The 14,989-nt window shown below is 38.5% G+C and overlaps 1 protein-coding gene across 2 annotated transcripts in view; it reads left to right on the top strand.

Moving 5' to 3' along the window:
- itpr1a (inositol 1,4,5-trisphosphate receptor, type 1a) overlaps positions 1–14,989 on the top strand; it is an 82,351-nt gene that overhangs the window by 53,190 nt on the left and 14,172 nt on the right. The window contains exons 37-45 of one of the 2 annotated variants that reach the window (XM_052129988.1): positions 456–640; positions 794–942; positions 1,594–1,705; positions 2,177–2,212; positions 3,754–3,801; positions 4,051–4,174; positions 6,051–6,223; positions 6,421–6,604; positions 14,369–14,622. In XM_052129988.1, coding sequence (XP_051985948.1) covers positions 456–640; positions 794–942; positions 1,594–1,705; positions 2,177–2,212; positions 3,754–3,801; positions 4,051–4,174; positions 6,051–6,223; positions 6,421–6,604; positions 14,369–14,622 — 1,265 coding nt within the window. The remainder of the gene's footprint in view (positions 1–455; positions 641–793; positions 943–1,593; positions 1,706–2,176; positions 2,213–3,753; positions 3,802–4,050; positions 4,175–6,050; positions 6,224–6,420; positions 6,605–14,368; positions 14,623–14,989) is intronic. The other variant, XM_052129989.1, reaches the window with a different exon arrangement.

Below are 14,989 nucleotides of genomic sequence, written 5' to 3'. Positions count from 1 at the left end.
ACATGATAGCATAAATAAATAGTAATAATAATGATGTTTTTTTCAAACATGCATACTACCCCTTCCATTCTGCTACTTTTATTCCATTGTTCAGAAAAAAGATAGTCCTGCCCCAAACATAAGCCATTTGTTGAGCCAATGTTGCTGTGTCGGGTTTATCAGAAGGCTCTAAAAAACAGATTATTGTTTTATTATTGTCTCACTTTTTTTAATTTTTGGGAGAATTAACCTAAGAAAGGCTTATTTGTAGTTGTCTCTCCACATTAAACTGGGATAGGAGAAAGTAATTAATCTTTTTTTTTTTTCAGAATTTTAACATTGGAAAATTACACACATCAATTTTACATTTATCCAGAAACTAGTGTAATGTTTTTGTTTTTTTTCTTGTTTGTTCCATGTGCATACTGCCTAAGTGTAAGACCATGAAATATGTGTGACTGTTTTGTGTTGGACAGCAAAAGGCAGAGCTATAGCTATTCCAGTGGACCTGGACTGTCAAGTGAACAATCTATTCATGAAGTCCAACAGCATTGTTCAGAAAACAGCCCTAAGCTGGAGAATGTCCGTCCGCAACGCTACACTCAGAGATTCTATTCTGACCACCTCCAGAGACTACCGCAACATCATTGAAAGACTCCAGGTGAATGATTGTTGTTGTGTGTCACTTTGTCTTGCTGAGACAAATGATTCTGTTTAAGAACAATTGAGTTTTATCCTGTATTCAATGCTTTTGCCTTGGGGCCTTACTTTGTTAGGGTGTGCAGTATGTTAATGTGTGAATGTGTATCTGAAGGATATAGTGTCAGCTTTGGAGGAGCGGTTGAGGCCTCTGGTTCAGGCTGAGCTGTCGGTGTTGGTGGATGTTCTGCATCGGCCAGAACTGCTGTTCCCAGAACACACAGAAGCTCACCGCAAGTGTGAGAGTGGAGGATTCATCTGCAAGTATGATAAATTCTTATCTAAAAAATAATGCTAATTTAGATTACTTTGAGAGGCCCAATACCCCTAAATCACTTTTCATATGGAGCAGGACCTTTTCCCCCTGAAAGAATATGAATGGGAAAGGACGCCTTCCCCGATACATCTATAGCGTAAAGAGCCCCAGCCGCTTTTTAACTCTATGACGAGAAACATTGGGGAGGGTTACGTGCAGTAGACCCAGCTGCTTCTAACATGCAACAGCCTGCTTGCACCTGGCTCGGCAGCCACGTAACATGGGGCGGTGTATGGCGCTTTTAAGTAGGACATGTCATGGTTACTGTTGTTACCTCCGTTCCCCGATGGAAGGAACGAGACGCTGAGTTACCCTTGCCACATCACTATCCCTACCACTGTAATGTGCCGTAACCGTATTCTCGCCCGCTTCCTTTATACCCGTATGTCCGGGGCGTGCAAATTCTGTCTATCAACTTAACATTGGGCTTTCCTCAAGTTCAAGTTCAAAGGTAAGCAAGGCTGTCAGAAGAGACCCCTTGTGTCACTGCAATCAAACAGTAACCATGACTTTAATGCCCTTATATGATCCTTTATAGTCATTGCTCATGTGTGTCAAATGTCTTAATTATATTAGTTCATTCTTTCTAATCTGTACAGGTTAATAAAACATACCAAGCAACTTCTGGAGGAAAATGAGGAAAGGCTTTGTATTAAAGTCCTGCAGACACTTAGAGAGATGATGACTAAAGACAGAGGATACGGGGAGAAGGTATTTACCACAAAACAAGAACAGTAAAAAAGTTTCATCTCAATGGTACACTGAAAAAAAAATTTTAACCTTCAAATGTGCATCATGTGGTAACATCTAAATACATTTGTATGATTCAAGTAAAACATTTTTTTTTAATATCACTGGGTTGGATCAGGTAAAAATAGCTCAGAAAGGTAACAATTGCATTTTACCACTTTTTACAGTGTACTGTATTTAGATAGAACATAGTCTCAAAGTGTATTCCATACCGTCCCAAGTGTTGCCAGAAGTACTGAATATATACTGTGGTCTCTGATAATGTCGGCATGCCTGAAAAAGCATGTTTATTTGTGTTTAAGATTATGAAGATGTATGTTCACCCCTGTTATGCATTGGCTTTCTGTTAACCATCAGGTCACTAATTGCCACTGGCTTCATTTGACGAATGTCCACTCTTTCATTAACCTGTCCCTCACTCCTCTTTTTCAGCCCATGGGATTTGATGATGAGATGGATGTCACTGAGGTTGTCCTCTTTTTGTCATTCATCACATCTTTCATCTTTCTTTACTTAATTTCTCTTCTTTCTTCTTCCATTGTTGAAAGCCTCAATAGGAGAGGCTATCCTAATTGAATACTGTAATATTAATACTCCTAATACTGTATATTCTTTTTTTTTTTGTATGTATGTATGTGGATTTGTTGTGGTTTAGTGTGGATTATTAGTGTTATTTCAGGCTTATTATGCTGTGTTTTACAGTTCTAAGGTCACTTTTCTTATTTAGCCACTGTATTTTGTGCTATAGTAAGGCTATGTAGCAACTGTGATTGACTATATTATTGCTGTATATAAAGTTATTGTTAGGTCAATATGAGGGTGACATTTTGGATTTTAAAGCAAATTAGTTTGTGGCTTTTAGTCCATGTCTGAACTACAATATACCACCAAAAACTATACTGATCTTTAAGCAGATACAGTTTAAATGCCCTTGGGGAAAATGAACCAAAAGTATTTGTCACTGTTTTTGTTCGCTGGGGCATGGACATGTATTGTTAACTGTATAGTTCACCCAAAAATGAAAATTCTCTTATCATTTACTCACCCTCATGCTATCCCAGATGCGTATGACTTTCTTTCTTCTGAATGAAGATTTTTAGAAGAATATCTCAGCTCTGTAGTTTCTGTGAATGCAAGTGAATGGTGACCAGACCTTTTAAGCTCCAAAAATCAAGGCAGCGCACAAGTTATCCATATGACTCCAGTGGTTCAATTTGTGTTCTGAAGCAATGCCATTATTTTGAGTGTGAAACAGATTAACATTTTTAACCCTTTTTTATTATAATTCTCCACTTTCACTTTCAGAATGTGAAAATGAAAGTTGAGATTAATGGTAAAAAAAGGTCTTGAATATATCTGTTTCTCACATATACATATCATATTGCTTCTAAAGATATGGATTTAACCACTGTAGTCTTATGGATTACTTTTAAAAGTCTTTATGTGATGTTTGGAACTTGACAGGTCTGATCACCATTCACTTGCATTGTATGGACCTAAAGAGCTGAAATATTCCTTCTAAAAATCTTTATTTGTGTTCAGCAGAAGAAAGAAAGTCATACACATCTGGGGTTAGGGTGATGAAGGTGAGTAAATTATGAGACATTTTTCATTTTTGGGTGAACTATCCCTTTAAGAATATCTTTGTCAGCATAGTTTATATTGGATATTTACTGCTTTATCCTGATCTCTTAACACTCTAATTTTACCTTGTACTCAATCTCTCCACTGGGATTTATACTTCTTTTCTATTATCTTATCTTTTTAAGCCTAATGTAACTTATAAACTGCTTATGTTGCATAACTAACTAAGAAATGCACCCAAAATATAACTGTCTGTATAACTGTTTATACTCTATAATGGAACTGCCACTTTCCAGATCCATATAATAATTATGATCACTGATGTTATGAAGTCAAGCATGCTGCTAGGGTAGAGTTTGAGATTGCTGCATGATGATACTAACTTTGTGTTAGTGTTGTGTTGTCCACTCTGCTCACTTACTCAGGTGGTGGGTGTCAGTCTGCCACCCAAACAGCTGGAGGAACAGAGGAGGGTAGGTCACATTGATTCCTGATTACTAACATCACCTAACCTGTTGCCTAACCAAACACCTATAATACTCTGTTTACTTCACGGAGGTTTGTGTCAGAATCATAATTGAACACTAAAAGATAACAATGGAAAACCTTTAACAATGGATATCTACAAAGAAAAGTGCCAAATGAGCAAACCAAAGTCAACAATGACACAGAAAAAAACTCCCTAAGATTTATTCACAATGAAACACTTATCAATCATATAGGGGGAGGCTCTGCGGCAGCTGCTTGTCAGTCGTTACTATGGCTTCAGGAGTAGTGGGCGGAGAGAGAGTCAGACCTTCAGTAACTCCACCCTGATACCTGTTGGACCAATTAAGAGCCAGTCAGGTGAGAACATTTACATTGTCATCTAATTTTACATCTTCTGGAAACAGCAGTTAAGTGTACAGTAAAGGTGATGAGTATAATTGCTACAATGTTAAGATTTAACTTTCTTCTATCCAAACACAACAGATTTAATCCCAAATGTGTGTGGGCACATGTATTTTACTCCTTGGATTGTTCAGTGAAACAAACTGTATGCCTTGTCTATTATTGTTTGTAATTATTTATTTATTAGTTATTGAAAGTATGAGATTTATTCTTGATTCTAACCGGTGGGAAATTACAGTGTCAAATTTTGCTCAGTTGCTCAATAGGACCCAATAAAAAAATAGCAAACAATAAAGTAACAGAATTGTATATTTTTTTACTATCAGGAAATTGTTGTGAAAAAGAAAATTAAAACCAAGAATAATTACGCATCTCTTTTAATTTAATTTATCGCAACAAAATGTTTTCCCACCGGTCACAATTCTGACCGCTTACATATTTACTGCGTACTTGTTTCTTGTGAGCATTATTTATCTTAGCCAGAGCAATCTTACTAATGAATCAATGATAGTCCATTTAAAGATTATATTTACTAAATATGGCATGGATTGGTTTCATGTGTATTTTGACTGTTTATACGACATAGGCACAGCTCTATGGCTTAAGTCATAAGCACAAAGTCAATGGGCATGGTCTTGAAGTTTTGGTATTTTCATGCAAGCATGCGCTAACTCTAGGCGTAAGTGAGTTTAGTGAAATTGCGTGCATACGGTGCTAAACGGGTCAAGTGTAATTTATTTTGGAGGTTCTTCTCCTGCACCATCTGCATCCTATTAAATAATCCATTCCCTCAAGCACCAGCAATATAAGCAAAGACAGCACATTCATAATGATTTGGTAGTGTAAATGGACTGCATGCAATGTATTAGAAGAATAGAAATATAGACTTTATTTTGTGCATTAACAACTTCAATAACTGCATTTTTGTTAAATAGGACAAGGTCCTTTTTTACGCATTAAAAATAAAGTTTCAGGATATGGATGTAGGCTCTTGTAAATTACAGAGAATGTAAGTATTGTGAATAATTTTCATCTACTTACACACAAATCAAGGCTTGTATTAACAATGATTTTATAGGCATGCACTTCACTTCTACCAGTCAATTCTGATTTTGAAAAATTTAATTCATTAATTGAAACACAAAAAAATTTGACCATAAATATTTCTAAATTTAAATTACACTTCAAGTGGAATGAAAATACAATAATAATAAAACCCATATCTAATTTAAAAATGTTCTCTCCATCTTCTTCCACCAGCCACTTTGCAGTAAGTTAAAAATCACTCTATGATAACAGGTGGGATAAATACCATTACAAATTAGATCATAAATACAATTGTAAATATAACCATCATCATAATAATAATAATAATTATTATTATTATTGAAAAATATACCATGACCTAAAGATAGTTTAACACAAGGCTATGGTCAGAGACATAATTTGGTGTTCCACTATGTTTTCAAAGTTTTGACATGAACGGCAAAATGCAGGAACTGACTTTAGACTTTGTGCTAAAAACAGACATGGTGTTGAAACGTCTTAGCGCAATGACCTATTTCTCAAGAAAATAGCAAATTGCACTTTGCACCAATTAATTACCACAAACACTCCCACCTATGGCCACTTGCACTTTGTGCAGGCACATAAATGGCACTTAAGCGGTCTCACGAAAATTGGATAAGAAGCAGTGTACAGTCGTAGCGCGTAGCACTGCGCATTGCGTGCTTACGAAAATAGAGCCTATCATCTTTACTAAACACTTCACCTTTGTTTATGTCAAAATGAATAATAAAAAATAATTCTGACAGTGTTTGTTTGTCTTCAGGGGGTTTGAGTAGAGCCGAGATGTCACTGATGGAGGTACAGTGTCATCTGGATCGTGAGGGGGCATCTGACCTGGTCATCGATCTCATCATGAATACTACCAGTGACCGTGTCTTCCACGAGAGCATCCTATTGGCCATTGCATTATTGGAAGGCGGGAACACCATTATACAGGTCAGATATTCCTGTCACTCAGATAAAGGGCGATGCTATAGAAATCAAGTGTTGTGATATTAAGTTAATTGATATGTAAATGTTCACATTTGTTTGTATTCACTGGTATATTCTACAAAGAATTTGTTTCTGTCTACAATTCATACAACTTGTGCTTATAATATTTGGATTATATTTGTATTTTTATCTCCTTGCAGCATTCCTTCTTCAAACGTTTAACAGAAGACAAAAATTCAGAAAAGTTTTTCAGAGTTTTTTATGATAGAATGAAGGCAGCACAGCTGGAGATCAAAGCCACGGTTACTGTCAACACTAGTGACCTGGGAAACAGGCGGCGTGATGACAACCCTCCAGACAAAGATACCCCACAACGCTGGAGAGGTCAGATTGCTGATATTTTATTAGGGGCCATGCACTGAAAGTGTGAATGCCCTATTGTTCTTCTAAGGATTATTATTATTAATTTCAAGGTTTTGGGTGCTTTTGGGGCACTTAACATACTTAAAAATGTGTGAAAGTTTGCTCACACATCAGAGTTGTTGGCCATTAGGCCTGGGCAAAAGGTCACCCATAGAGTGTAGGACGGGCTCTTTAGCACCACCTTTAACATGGGTTTGTACCAGGTGCTCTGTAGCACTCCCTTTTTTACCTACAGTCACCAAGCTTTGTACATATATTGATCTCATCAAGCTGGGCCACTTTCAAAATTACAGTCTTTAGCTCCGATCCAATAGGAAGTCATCCATTTTGGATTTTTTTTTAAATTGCAGGCTCCGAAATTTTTATTAATACTCCTAGGGAAGGAGGGGGAACATGGCACACTCTGCGCACTTTGCTAGTTTTAATACTGTTAATGTCATAAACTGGTGAGATTCGGTACACTCTGTTCCATAACTGTTCTAGGAGGAAAATATGTAAAAAAAAAAACAAATCAAAATCCTCGGACTCTGCAGACATTAAAAGACACTTACGTCAGCTCAGGCTGACACCCCCACAGAGGCCCCCCAAGCCTGTGAGTTGATTTGTCCAGAGAAGTGAGGGAAATTCGACGAGAAAAGTTAATTGCTGCCTTGGAAGATCTTGCTGTAATATGTCAATCGATCACTGCCACGGATATGAAATTCACTGAGATGGTTATAAGACTGGGGGATGTCGTGAAACAGATCGGTTATCTGGAGTTATCGGACATGGAATTAGCTGCTAATCCGCTAGCAACCAAGGTGGATTTGGAGCATGTCTGGGAGAAATTGGAGGACTTGGAGAACCGTAGCTGGCAGAGTAGCGTCCAAATGTTGGACGTGTTGGAATTCCTGAGGGAGCAGAGGGACAGGATATGGTGAAATTCCTGTACGGGCTCTTTTCTTAGTGTGCTAAGACATAACAGGCCTTAAGCTGGAAGTCGAGCATGCTCACAGGGTTCCGGCTCGCGATCCGTTAAATGAGACAGGTCCCAATAATGCCAACATTTCTGAGAAAATCCGATAAAGATCTTGTGTTACGCGAGGCAAGGCGAGGAGTAAAGGAAGGCTTTTTTGGAAGAACCAAGGCATTTTCTTGTTTCCAGACTCCCAGAAACGTGATCGATTCAAGGAAACTTTTCAATCAATGCAAGGTCGCTTTTGCACTGATGTTCTTTGCCAAATTGAGAGTAGATGCTAAGGATGGCCGTAAAATATTTACATGCCTACAGCAAGTGATTAAGTCAATGGACTGAGTAAGTTATTTTGTGATACTCGCATTGCAGCTGAGTGGATCAACTCACTAAACATTCGCTTGACTGTCCGCGGAAACTGAGCTCCTTTTTCGTTTCTTTTTGTGCTGGTTCCACCTAGCGGCTAGAGTTTGTTTTGTGAAGTATTTCTTGCAAGTCATTGGAGTGATTAGGTGTAGCAATCGTGTAGCAGCAGAATTGGCTTGATCACTGACCATTCGTTTGACAGTCCGAGGAACTGAGAGCCTTTTTCTTTCTTTTTTTTTTTTTTTTGTGTGCTGTTTCTGCCTAGCGGCTGGAGTTTATTTTGTATTTGTTTATTTTATGTGGATGAATCTACAAGTTATTTGTCTTTATTCTATCTTGATCTCTATAGTTCCACGTCTTTGTCTACTGATGAGGATATTAGAAACTGTGTGGAACCATTAGAACTTCCTAAACTAACGGCTAAGCAAAAACATTCTCTTGATTCTGAGATAACCTTGGAGGAGTTTGGTGAGGTAATTAAGGCCTTGACTACAGGCAAGTCTCTGGGGCCAGATGGCTTTGCTGCTGAGTTTTTTAGATTTGATGCTACAGAATTGGCTCCACTTTTGTTAGAAGTTTATACGGAATCATTAAAATCATCAAAGAATGGTACCATGACGCAAGCCCGGATCAGTTTAATTCTTTAAAAGGACAAAAATCCAAGCGAGTGTAAGAGTTACCATCCAATTTCCCTGATCCAGCCAGACGTTAAAATATTGTCAAACAGATTAAGTAAAGTTATGACATCTCTTAGACATGTAGATCAGGTGGGATTTATTCGGGGCCATAGCTCTTTTGATAACATAAGGAGTTTCATCAATATCATGTGGTCAGTGGCAAATTATCAGACTGCTATCTCACTTGACGCCGAAAAGGCGTTTGATATGGTAGAATGGGATTATCTTTTTATGATTTTAGAAATGTACGAGTTCGGAAATACTTTTATTGGTTGGATTAAGTTACTTTGTAGACACACAGTTGCGGCGGTACAAACGAATGGATTAATTTCAGATTATTTTACAACCGGCAGGGTTGCCCTCTTTCCCCATTATTGTTCTGTCTTGACCTGGTACCATTATCAGCCACAATAAGAAAGGAGGGTTATTTTCCAGGGGTAGTGGCAGGTAGTGTGGCACAAAAGCTTTTGCGTAAAGCAGATTATATTTTATTATTCATCTCCGACCCCACTATGCCTTTCCTCCACAGAATTATTAATTCCTTTTGTAAATTCTCGGGATACAGAGTTAATTGGTCTAAATCTTTGGCTCTGACAGCATATTGCCCAGTAACGGCATTTCAGCCAGATGCCTTCCATTGGCCAAAACAGGGCATTACGTTTTTGGGTATTTTATTCCCCTCTTTTCTCCCCAATTTGGAATGCCCAATTTCCAATGTGCTCTAAGTCCTCTTGGTGGCGTTGTGACTCGCCTGAAACTGGCTGGTGGAGGACGAATCTCAGTTGCCTCATATCTGAGACTGTCAATCTGCGCATATTATCACATGGCTATTTGAGCACAATACTGCAGAGACGTGGTGCGTTAGGAGGCCCACACTGTTCTCCATGGCATCCACGCACAACTCACCACTTTCCCCGCTGAGAGTGAGAACCACACATTATAGTGAACACAAGGAAGTTACCCCATGTGACTATACCCTTCCTAGCAACCGGGCCAATTTGGTTGCTTAGGAGACCTTGCTGAAATCAATCAGCACGCCCTGGATTCAAGCCCGCGACTCCAGGGGTGGTAGTCAATGTCAATACTGGCTGAGCTACCCAAGTCCCCCAAGATTTTGTTTTATTACTATGCATTCGGTCTCAGACATTTGGCTCATTGGTCGCTTCCACCTGAGAGAGCCCCTGAAGTTCTTGCCCCTATTTTGCCATTGCAAAGACTTTCTTTCAAACTACACCCTACACGCTACACCCCGTTATCTCGCATTTGCACTAGGTATGGACAAAAGAGTGTTTAATTCAGACATTTATTAAAATGTTGCCTCGAGCATATGGCTGAACCCAAAATGATGTATAAAAAGTCCCCTTTCTGCTGGTCAGAATGGATTGTGAGGGGGGTTACTACACCCAGTGACCTATATGAGTGGGGAGTGTTGAGATTCTTTGAAAATTTGGTTCAACATTTTGGGATTCTCATATCTCTGTTTTTTTGGTATTTACAGCTGTGCCACCTGCTCTGTACTATTTTTGGGAGTAGCATACTCCCCCCTAAAATGGCAGACACTCTGGGAGTGGTGATTAATGCTTTTGGAAAAGGTCATGAGGCATCAGTGTATTACTCCCTGCTAATTCAGAGTCTGGGGGACGGAGCTTTAACTTCTCTCAAGAAATTATGGGAGAGAGAGATTGAAACTGTGGGCTAGGATTCTAAAAAAACGTCACGTCTACATCTAGAGATGCAATTGCCTTATGCAATTCAAGATTTTACATCGATTCTATTGGACTCCATCTAGATTGTATAAGGTTGGTCTTAAAGACACTAGCACCTGCTGGTGAAGCCAATCAGAAGATGGAGACACAACCCATGTTTTTTGGTGGTGTGTTAAGATCCAAGAATTTTGGTTGAAGGTTCAGATTTTAGGTTATGGGGCGGTCATCAATATAGAGAATAAACACATACGGAATTGGGTGTTATCCAGTGACATAATCGGCAGACAAATTGTTTTAAGAGGATGGAAGTTGGCTGGAGTGCCCCCATTTAAGGAGCGGTACTCAGAGATGGGGAGGGGGGCGGCTTTCAAGGAAGCATCATCTAGAATACTGGGGAATTTGAAGTCGTTTGTGGGGAAATGGGCTCGGGAGGGGCAGTGGAGTGAGAGGTGTAGTTTTTACTGTGTGTGATTATTATATATATTTATTTTTATTTTTTTTTGTGTGTGTATTAGAGGTCTTCACGGGTCTATATTTTAAGCGGTCAGCCGGGTCGGGTCCCATTCTTGTACTTCGGGTCACGGGTCAGTTTAACATCTGCAGTGACGTGATGACTTCACCAATTGAAGATTGGCTCTTTTATTTAGAAAGCGGGACATATTCCGCCATATCGGTGGTTGACAGATGACGTAAACCTAAGTTCATTATTGCCGTCGGCGCGATTTTTAAGATATTTGGTTGGAGTTCATTTGCTTTGTATATCTAAAATATATGGTCAGACATGTCTCAGAGAGCACAGATGACAGCAAATTAGTAATGCTAATATCAGCAGCTGTGGCACTGAAGGAGCAATCATTATTATTTTTCAAAAGGGCAAACAGGTCCGAGTCGGTTCTGGGTAGTACATTTACGGAACTTCTCAATTCTGCACAGGTCCGGGTCCAAGCTTTCAAATAATAGATGGGTCTAGGTCGGTTCCGGATAGCACATTTCCGGGTCTCTTTGGGTTCGGGCACACATTTCTGGGCCCGTGAAGGCCTCTAGTGTTTATATACTCATATGTGACCACAGGTATGTTTGTTGAGGGTCAGGGTAGGGTTGGGAGTGGTAATAGTGGTAATATATGTTGATTCTGTGTATATGTTTTGCTTTTCTGTGTTTAATGTATGAATCAATTAAAAACATTTAATCACAAAAAAATACTCCTAGGGGATTCATGTGACTGTCACCAAATTTAGGCAACATTATGCCAAGACATTGTAGATGCTAAATAGCAAACTGATTTTTATTTATTGATCGGTGTTACTATGTATAAGTGGATCAATAGATAAGTGGGGGAAAAATGGGAACCAGGATGTGTCCCATATCGTCTTGGGGGCTGATCACATTGATGTGGCTATTGTGGGTCACAGTCATAGTGCCACCAGGATGGTAGCAGGAACTCTTACAACAGACTTTGATATAGTCTTGTTATTTTTATATGAAACTCTTCAAGTTTTTAGAATAGTGTCCGGACTCTGCTGGTGCACAATACTGCCCTACAAAGGCAAAACGGCGTAACATCATGTTTGGTCAAAAATGAGTTAATGTCATTTTTGGGGTATTCAAGACCTCCTTTATCATGTGAATAAATATCGTGAGTCAATTTGATTGTTTTAACGAGAAATTAAAGGGCTATGACAACCGTAACATCCAAAACCATACGAGAAACCACAGCAGAATGCCGTAACAGTTGTTACGGCTCTTAGCCTTTGTTCCGGCACGCTTAAGTTGAGTTAAGGTGTTCTGACTTTGTTTCGCCTGGCATCAAGAGAGATGTTACGGTTCCGCTGTGATGTTACTGTACTCTGGCTTTGTCATACTGTCAAAGATTACCGCTCTTTTATTGTCACCAAACCGCGTAACATACACACGACACATCTTTGAAATAAAGTGTAGACTGCCGACTGCTTGTTTGTATTATTACTCCGTGATAGCAATGTGATAGGGCGATGGTTCAGATCTGTCAATATCAGTGACAGCCCGGAGCTTGCTAAATTTAATCGGTGTCACGTAAATTAGCGCTAACGTTGACGCTGACACTCGCCTCACATCAGATGCTGAAAACCAAATATTAAATACAGAGGCATCCTACCTTTCCATGCAATCCGATATAATCCATAGAAGATATAATCCATAGCAATGCACGTCATCTGCTGTATCCACAACAATCCATACGTGTTTGAGCCATATTTCCTTCTTGCAGGTGTTCACGTCAGATTTTACAGCTAGTTATCGCTAATGTCCGTACAAAGTAGGCTAACCTAAATAGTAAAAGTAATTCCAACTTTTTTTCGGTATACTCTGTCTATATTATCTCAGAATTAAAAAGTAGTAATCCAAGTCAAGTTCGTTGACTGAGCATCTTGAGCAGTTTGGACTTCAAAGTATAACCCTTTAACTGTCACCCCTCCCCCTTTTTTCGCATAGACATGAAAATCACTATCCAAACTTAAATGGTTGTATTTCAAGAATGCTTTGTCATATATACCTATGGACAAGTTGTGTTCCAAATTTTAGGTTGATATCTCAAAAATTAGCTTTGAGTAAGATTTTATTTGGAGCAGTAAAAAACTTGGAATGAGCAGTCTCTAATCTCTAATGTATTGGTCCAATGTTTAATTAATTATTACTCTATATCTTGCATTTAAATACATATACCTTTGTATTCAATTATAATTAAATTATCTTTATTGTGAAAATATGTATTGTATTTATCCATACTGTATATACTGTACTGCAAAGTAACTTATCTGATATACTGTTTAACTGTGTTAGTGTTGCCGCACTATCCTGATCATTATAGCACTAAATAGGAACAACCAAAGGTCTTCTATATAATTTAAAACAAATACCATGATGACTAGACCTTGGTTAGGTGTTCTTATAATGGATGTAAGTATGGTGAACAGCAAGTAAATATTGATTATATGTCAGTTACGGCCTTTTGCCTTTGCATGACTCCTGATTTTTGGCACATGATACAAAGGCAGAGTACATTAACTGCCAAACAAGGGTCAAAGGTCAATTTTGAGCTCAAGATTTTTTGCATACAAACATTTCTTCTGTATAGCAACTAGTTGTGAAATTTTGGGAGTCCTACCTATAATACTTTTGTCTGGACAAAACAGAAACTTTAAAGTCATTTTTCTCAGTTTCACACTCTAGTGAGTTAAGGTCTTTTGCTTTTGCAGGGCAGAATAATCAAAGTGTATGTGATATTTAAATAGTGTTGCCCTGTTAGTGTTACATGGTATTGTACTCAGTCTGGATTTGTGGCGTATGATTTGTGGCTAATGTGTATTTTAATATTAATGATAAGTATAATATGTTTAATCATGCTTATGTCATGAATGTGGATATGGTGAGTCATGGTCAAAGAACCTCCTGCTGGCATCAATAGATGTGACACTTCAAATAGAACAACCCCTCTAATATTCACTCCTGTCACATAAAAATTACTCAGACTTTTGGCAAATGTAATAAGGTAAGGGATTCTTGATATCTTGCATGATATTTTCATAGCCACAAGTCAAATAACAAAATAATTTTTTGGACTGTTCAAGGGTTCACACTTGCAATAATTACACATTTATTATATTTGCCACACTCAAGTTGTTAAGCATTTTGTCTGAGCAGAATGTAAGACATGGTGTCTTACTTGTTTACGTAACCAAATGTTTTCCGAAAGGCAATGGATGGAAATGGACCGTCATCACTGCTTTCAGCTATATTTGTCTCTTGGGGTTACACAGTTTGCCCATCATTAGAACCTACTAACCTTGCCATGCCATGCCATCAAAAGGTCAAATTATCTGATAATTTTTAGACTTCTGGATGTAGTCAGAAATTTAAAACATGACCCACATCTAAGAGGTGTATAAAAGTCTATATGAATTGCTTTTTTTCTTTTTCTTTTTTTAAAATAAATTGATACATTTGGACTAAAAAAAGTGACACGTGCATGATGTCCTTACCTTTACAGGAAAGGATTCAGGTATCATGGTGACAGATGATGCTCGAGAGCAGCTGTTAGAAGCATCTGCTGTGACTAAGAAGGCCTTTGGTTCATATCGACGAGATGCTGATCCTGAGGAAGCTTACAGCACTGTAGATGGAGACAAGGGGGGTGGAGATAATGGGACGGAGCAGGGAGAAATGAGCCCTGTCATTCTCATTATGCAACCAATCCTGCGATTTCTACAGCTGCTGTGTGAGAACCACAATCGAGACCTGCAGGTGTGTGTGATCGCCTACCTGTCCATCAGTCACATTTAGCTCTCTTTTTATTTTCATTACCAGGCTAGACCTGCTGTCCTATACAGAAAAATAAATGTAACCAATATTTTTAACCAATATTAAAATTTTTCCATTTAATCGGTTTGCGGTTCTTTACTCTTGGGTTGACAGATACAGTTAAAACAAAGATGTGTGTAAAACAGTTAAAGGATGAGCAAGAAGGAGGCGAGAACCGGCTTGTCAACATAAATAATAATTTAATGAAAACTCAAACCAAAACCATATAAACAAACACACATGACGGACATGCCCGTAATTCTCTCTCTCTCGAACAATCGTCACCGGCCGCCTTTATCCCTCGCGCGCC

The sequence above is a fragment of the Xyrauchen texanus genome, chromosome 7 (genome assembly GCF_025860055.1).
Source record: "Xyrauchen texanus isolate HMW12.3.18 chromosome 7, RBS_HiC_50CHRs, whole genome shotgun sequence".
In the NCBI taxonomy this organism is placed as follows: Eukaryota; Metazoa; Chordata; class Actinopteri; order Cypriniformes; family Catostomidae; genus Xyrauchen; species Xyrauchen texanus.
The sequence above is the reverse complement of the archived record's forward strand: the minus strand, read 5'-3'. Positions and strand labels throughout refer to the sequence as shown.